The sequence below is a fragment of the Oenanthe melanoleuca genome, chromosome Z (assembly GCF_029582105.1).
Source record: "Oenanthe melanoleuca isolate GR-GAL-2019-014 chromosome Z, OMel1.0, whole genome shotgun sequence".
Lineage (NCBI taxonomy): Eukaryota > Metazoa > Chordata > Aves > Passeriformes > Muscicapidae > Oenanthe > Oenanthe melanoleuca.
In genome coordinates this window covers 22,291,208-22,298,450 of record NC_079362.1, presented here as the reverse complement: position 1 = coordinate 22,298,450, position 7,243 = coordinate 22,291,208, and the positions used below count along the sequence as shown (strand labels likewise).

The 7,243-nt window shown below is 53.6% G+C and overlaps 1 protein-coding gene across 1 annotated transcript; it reads left to right on the top strand.

Moving 5' to 3' along the window:
* Window positions 1–290: 290 nt before the first annotated feature.
* LOC130265431 (serine/threonine-protein kinase PAK 3-like) lies at window positions 291–6,730 on the top strand. Its single transcript, XM_056514534.1, is given in 14 exon segments — window positions 291–369; window positions 1,312–1,349; window positions 2,163–2,238; window positions 2,928–2,991; window positions 3,615–3,663; window positions 3,972–4,084; window positions 4,344–4,461; window positions 5,209–5,235; window positions 5,237–5,260; window positions 5,262–5,310; window positions 5,594–5,790; window positions 5,883–6,020; window positions 6,262–6,374; window positions 6,592–6,730. Coding segments are annotated over 14 exon segments (1,224 nt in total).
* Window positions 6,731–7,243: the final 513 nt, after the last annotated feature.

Here is a 7,243-nt window from a genome sequence, read left to right as displayed (position 1 = left end):
CTTTTGCATCAGCTGTACAGGAGAAGGGGTTGCTGGGCACAAGTACGGCAACAAAGGCAGAGCAGCCGCTCTTGTGAGGTCACGGCAGCGGTGCCACGTCACAGAGCTGTCAGCACAGCGCCGTCCCGGGGCGCGCGGGGCCTCGCTGTCCAGAGCGGCTCTTGCGCTCGCTGGCTGCGGGAGGATCCTTGTGATCAAGGAGTTCTCAGCAGACGGCCTGCACCCCGAGAGGAGTCTCGCTTTTTCCGTCACTTGACATTCAGTGTGCAAACCTGCAGAGCACTGCTAAAATGATCAAGCAAGTCTGTGCCGCGGTTTGCACCGTTTTTTCTATTGCCTATTCCAGCTACTACCTGCTGCACCTGACTCGTAAGTGAAGGTTTATGCTGGGGGTCACATCACCTGGCCTGTGCTTCACTCTGCTCTTTATGGCCGAGTAGTGATTGAGTTGATTTGGGAGCAAAATGACCATTCAGCTGCCCCCACTGTGGGAAATCTGTTGCCAACAGGGTCAGTTCCAAAGGGAGTGTCTATACCACGTGCTGGCTGAAGAGTATTTCAAATGTAACCTGTAGCAGGTTGAGTTCCCTGCACGGGACAGTGCGTGCCAGTGGAGTCTGTCATTCCTTCAGCTTGCTGCTTCAACCTAGACCACTTGCAAAATGCAGACTCTAAGGAGAGATCCTCAGAAACACTTGTAAACATTCTGCGGTTCTCTCTGGGAGTGAGGGAAAGCATCTTTGGCTGCACATTCTGCCATTTAGGGGCCTTGGCTCTCTGACTTGACCCTTTATGGTGTGCCAAGACGCTGATTCCCTTGGCAATGCAGCACAAACTCCAAAGCAGTTAGAGTTTGCTGCTGACCCCAGGACGTGTTCCCAGTTGTCTTCAGCAGAGAGCTGCCGCAGGGAAGAGGGCCCGTGGGGGAAGCTTTCCTTGGCTATGGTCTTCAGAATATTGATGGGGATTACTGCATGCAATTTCTGAAGCAGTACATAAAATGCAGCAAAGAGAAGAGGAAAACATTGCTTGAGCTGTTGGGCAGAACAGGAACTCTGACTCGTGAAAAAGCAGCTGGCAATTGCGTGACCATGTTCCTATTTCCCTCGTGGCACAAGAGGCCCAAATGTAGACAGAGCCTAGGGGAGCATCCTTGCTGTTCTCTTCCTTGCCGTGGGAAAGAAGGGTTGATCCTGGAGGCACGTTGGGAAAGGGGAAATGTTCTCTCTTGGGATTAAATTGTTCTGTGGTACTCCACAAGACAGGCACGTTTCTAAGGGCATCTGCCTCCTTTTCCTTTGCTCGCTGCAGGTCACCTCACACGTGCTTGGAGACAAGACGGTCCTTTGGTGAGTGGCGAAGGAACTTGTGACCTTGCTGGCGTGCAAGAATTGTGGGGCAAGCTGTGAGCTTGGCCTGTTGCAGGAGAGCGTAGAGTGCCAGCCTGGGAGGCTGATAGAAAGCCCAAGCGGCTGTTGGCCTCAGCCAGGAGAGCACTGGCTCTTTCCTCATATTCCAATGAAAAGCCTTTCAAGAGAAGAAAGCCAAGTGCAGCAGCCCAAATGCACAGCAAGATGGAGTCACAGCTAATTCACCCATATTTGTAGGATTTTCATGACTCTGAATCCCACTTGTGTCAAACTCTGTGATTCCCCTCTTCTGGCTCTATGTAAAGGGCAGTGGGTATGGCAAGGGCTGGGATGCAGCTCTGAAGGGCCACTCCTTCAAGCCTGAAATGCAGAGGGGAAATGTGTGCAACAGATCCAAAAAGGCACATGCTCTGGGCTGTCTTCTTAGACACCTGCATGCCAGCTGCGGGGTATCTTAGTTGCTCTGGGGAACAAGGAAGTCGAAAAGCAACAATGCTCTGGGGCCGAGCTCTCATCTCCTTCTGCATCTTTGCAAATGCCTCAATACCTTGTAGCAGGCCACTTACAGAAAAGCTGATCAAATGTTGCATACAACAGCCGATCCATGAGTTCCTGTATCCAAGTAGCCTTTGGGGTTTTCCCATTGCCTCTGAGTAGGGGACATCCAAAAGCCCCCAGCCCAAGTGGCCGGGCGCTGGCTGACAGCACCTCCCTGAGGCCTTGCCTTTGCCGTGTGCTCTGCGGAGCACGTGTGCCAGCCACCCTTCTGACGGGCAATCCTTTCCTCTCCAGCTCCACAGACGCCCTGCACGTCAGCGTGCCGCCCGGCAGCCCCAGAGGAGAGAGGAGCAGAGCCTGAAGAGCCTGAGTACGTCTGGTGAAGTTCTTGTCTGCCAGAGCACTGTGCTGTCTGCGTGTCTCGCTGTGGGCCGTGGCAGAAGCTCCTCCTCAGTGCTTCAGTGTCTCAGAGGCACTTGGCTCTCCCTGCAGAAGCTGTGCCTGTGCTCTGAGGCAGCGACAGAGCGCTGGGGCTGCTCCTGGTGCCCCTGAGGGCAGCTGGGACTGCCTTGGCTCTGCCTGGGCTGCCTTCTCTGCCAAAGGCAAAAGCAGAGAGGCTTGTTTGTGCTTGAGCAGAAGGCTGGCCCCTAGCTAGTGAGCAGGCCCCAGGCAGCTCTCTGGCTCTTTTCTGCCTGTGGCTTTTACTCCTCCTCCTCGGGCTCGGACACTTTGTGCTCCTAAGTGGCTCTGCCAGTGAGAGTTGACGTGAGCAGAGAGGCTGCAAAGGCCTTGCCTTTGCTCTGAAGGCCCAGACCTTAAAGGCCCATCCTTTTGCCTTATCACATGAGATGCTCTGCTTGAAAATAACAAAGCCCTTCTTGGAAAGGCCAGCTGCTGAAAGGTGGAGAAGATTGCCCTCCCACCTGCTGATCTCAGCAGCTGCAAGCCAAGTGACTGCAAAGGGCCCAGAGCTGGCCACGCTGGGGCTGCACTTGGGATCATGTGTGGATTGCCATCTGTGTTTGACAGTGAGTGCCTTGCACTGCTTTTGTCTTTCAGGGGGCATTGTGAGTCTGGGCCAGCCGACACAGAGGTACACGGCATTTGAAGAACTTGGACGAGGGTAAGTGTGATGCCTGCTCCTTATACAAAAGCGGAGGCCAGGTCTTTGGCTGCTGCAATATCAAGAGTGAAGTCAGGCAAGCTCCAAACACGGTCAAACTCTGCCTTTCCCTCCTGCCACCTCTCAGGACTGCTGAGTCAGGGCAGTCCAAAGGCATCATCAAAGCCAACTGGGTGCCGCCAATGTCTTGCTTGTGGCAAGGAGCAGGACCTGGAAGATCTCCTGCCTCTGCACCTTTATGGCCTAGAAGAACACCTTGGCACCCAAGAAATGTCAGACTCTCAACCACACTGTTTGGAATATGATTTTTCTCCACTTTTTGACATGCGCATGCATGCACACCCACACATGAGTACACTTGCCCTTAGGTTTGGAACAGACCTAACTGGGCGTGTGCCTATGGGGATTTACAGCAGCCCTTGCTCTTCATGCTGGAGCTGAGTTTGCTCTTGCACACCCTGCCCTGCATGGCAGAGGCTGGTGGGCTGATGAGCTACGGGCTGAAGAGAGGCTGCAGCCAGGCATTTTCTAGAGAGGCCAGGCAGCCTGGGGACGTCTCCTGCCTGGCCTTGCTTTCACTGCCACAGACTGAAGGCCTTTCTCTGCTTCCGTTTTCTTTCTAGGGGATTTGGAGCTGTTTATAAAGCCCTCGATGCCAGCACGGGACAACAGGTAAAGTGTCGACATCCCCAGCAGATTTTGCAGCTCTGCAGCACTTTCCCCACTGCTGTGAGCTCAGCCTGGAGCTTTGGGTGGCCGCTCCATGTCTGCAGAAGAGGCTGTTGCTCGAAGCACAGTCTTGGCTAGGAGTGCAGAATGCACTTGGGCCGGGCTGTGGTGTTTCTCCTAAGCTCTGCTGCCCAGTACCAGGGCAGTTTGGCGCAGCTCGCTGCCTCATTGCACAAGCACTCGCTCCGTGCTCCCTGAGATCTCGGGCAAGGAGCAGCTTCTCAAGTTAGTGGTATTCAATGTCCTTTCAGGTGGCCATCAAGAAAATTCGCCTTCATGGGAAGAGATCCGAGGAGCTGGCTGTCAATGAAATCCTGGCCATGAGGGACAACAGGAATGCCAATATTGTCACCTACTTAGACAGGTTGGGCTGTTGTCATGTCATTGCTCCTTTAGATAGGGCAAGGCAGAAGAGAGCAAGCCCTTTGGTGCGTGGCAGAAAAGGGAGCTGTTGATGATTTCTCTAGTCATCGCCAGGGCATGGCAGGAGGTGGCACTGGGTGTGCAATGATCTCTTGAGGCACACGTAGCTTGGAGAGTAGGTGCAAAAGGCTGGCAGAGGCCCTGGGGTGAGCCAGCTGTGGCCATTGCTCTCTCGCCATGCTCTGGTTTTCTTCTTGCAGCTACCTGGTCCATGGGGAACTCTGGCTGGCGATGGAGTTGATGGACGGCGGCACGTTGTCAGATGTGCTCAGGGCAGTGTACCTGGAGGAAGGACAGGTCGGCGCTGTCTGTCGGGAGGTGAGGGATCCCGCTTGTGCTTGCCCTGGCCTGCCCAGCGTGGCCCTTGTCAGCTGGTGGGTAGGAAGAGCAGAGATTTCTTGCTCACGCCTTTCTTTTGGAGCTGATGTCACACCCTGGAGAAGAAGGAGGAACATCTGGAATGAACTGCCTGTCGCTTTCCCTGCACTCCCTTGGCTCTGTTCTTACACGCTTGCATACTCTTTGTCTTTTGGTGCTCATGCTCCCTTGCTCGCTTGCTTTCACTTCTTTCGTCTTGTCAGCTTTTCCTCTCAGCCTTTGCATGCAGCCTGTCTGACTGTCCTGCATTCCTTGCCCCTCTAAGCAGGCTTGTGGCTTGTAAATTTTCAAGCTCAGTCCAATGGAGATGTCCTCAGCTTCAAAGGAGAGTCCTTTCAGGCCAGATGGCATTGGATTCTGGACACACGTCTAGTGTGCTGCTTCCTCCTCTGCTGCCACAAGGCTCTCAAGAAAATCTTTGCCATGACACCTCTTAGCCAAAATTCATGTGATTTTTACCAAAACCAGGAAGGGCTTTAGGAATCTCAGATGCCTTCCAAGAAGACAGACCTCTTTGAAGAGCGTTGAAGCAGCACGCTCTTTCCCTTTCTCTGTTCTGACCCTGATGTTGCGCCCTGCCTCTCAGCTCCATGACAGAGCTGTCCGTCTCGTGGAGCCCTTTCCTTTTCTGTAGCTTATACTCAGGTGCTGAACTTTTCCCCTTGCCTCCTGTCCTTTCTCTCTCAGTGCCTACAAGGACTGCATTTCCTTCACTTCCCACCAAGTCATCCACAGAGATAGTGAAAAGCAGCAACGTTCTTGTGGGCATGGACGGATCAGTCAAACTGGGTGGGTATCCCTGGGCAGGTGCAGCGTTGCCAGCATGTGCTCTGGGGCTGCTTTTGGGTGACTGCCAGGTGCCCACAAGTGCTGCTGGGTCAGTGTGTGAAAGGTGAGGGTGTTTTTGTGGCAGCCAGTGCCTTATTTTGCTGGCTCCAGCCCCGTGGGAGCAGAGCACGGCTGCCTTTGCAGCCGGCTGCAGCGGGTGGCCTGGTCAGCCTTGGCGTGGGCAATGCTTTTGCCCGCTTTGGCAGGGGGAGCTGCCTTTGACAGGCTTTGTTTTTCTCCTCAGCTGACTTTGGCCTCTGCGCTCAGCTCAGCCCTGAGCGCAGCAAGCGCAGCTCCAGGGTGGGCACTCCCGGCTGGATGGCACCAGAAGTGGTGAGAGGAGAAGCCTACGGCCCCAAAGTGGACATCTGGTCGCTGGGGATCATGGGGCTGGAAATGGTGCAAGGGGAAGCTCCTTTCCAGAAGGAAGTCCGTCTGAGGGTAAGGTGCAGCTTCTAAAGGGGGCTGCTTGTGCTGAGAGCTGTTGTGGCTGGGAAAGGAGCAGCTGCAGTGTCCTCTTCCATTTCCTGTAGGTTTGTGAACTGATAGAAAGGAACGGGCCCCCACAACTGCAGAACCCCCGGCACCACTCGGCTCTCCTGCGCCTCTTCCTGAGCTGCTGCCTGCAGGCAGACGAGGACGGGCGCTGGTCTGCCCAGGAACTGCTGGAGGTGAGAAAATGCAAAGCGGCCAAAGGGCCTGGGAGCTGAGGAGCCCCGCAGCAAGGGATGAAGAGGAGGGTGGGCCACGTGGGCCTGGCTGAGACAGGTGCGGCACAGGAACGCCGAGGGGCAGATGGTGCCCTCGGTCCTCTTTGTGCATCTTCCCGGGAGCCAGAGCAATCCTGCTGGAGCCTGTGGTCTTGCCAAGTAACAAGGAATCCTTTCTTTTGAACCTTTTTCCTCTGGGCAGCATCCCTTTGTGACTTCAGGCCATCCTGCCTCCAGCCTGGCCGCTCTGATCATCTCAGCCAAGCAAGTGCGGGAAGAGCGGAGAAGAGACGTGCCGCGCCACCTGAGAGGAGTGCAAAGGGGATGCCTGCTGTTTTGGCCCAGATTCCCCCATGCCCTGAGTTTTAGAAGAGCTCTTCCAGAGCTAGTAGATTTCATCTTTAGAGATTTTCTTAGGTTTACTTAGGTTTTAGGTAGGACTATAGAGTATAGAAAGATTTGTTAATGGTGCATTGCTTAGATAAGAATAGGTGTAATGTTGATGTAGGGTAGCTCAGAATTAGCCTTTAAGGAGAAATAAGAATGAAGCTATCAAAGATCAGGCTGAGACTCAGAAGAACTGGACCATGCACGTGCTGCCACCTGTCAGCGTGAATAATCTGCTCGGAAGAGAGAATGAGGAAGATGAAGATGATGAAGTAGCCAGATGACGCTCTGTTGCAGCCCTTAGTTTCAGCAGGAGTGGTGTGGAGAGCCAGAAAAGTTTTCCCAACTAGGGAATGCAAGCCCTGTTCTGTTCCCTCAAGCCCATGCCCTCTCCCAGCATTTCGGTCACTCCCACCATAATTCCCTCTGGGCAGCATCCCTTTGTGACTTCAGGCCATCCTGCCTCCAGCTTGGCTGTTCTGATCATCTCAGTCAAGTAAGTGCGGGAAGAGCGGAGAAGAGACGTGCCCCACCACCTGAGAGGAGTGGAAAGGGGATGCCTGCTGTTTTGGCCCTGATACCCCCATCCCCTGAATTTCTTTTGGTGTCTTTTCAGAGACAGGAAATTGCATGTTTTATGATTTTTTTCTGTTTTGCTATGTTCAGTTTAAAGCTGTGATGTATTTTTTCTCCAATTAATATGTCAAACAATTTGGGAAATTTTGGAAATTGCTTTGAAGGTCTATAGTCTCCAGTTTGCCTAATTGATAAAGAATATTTTTGGTAAGGATAAAGTA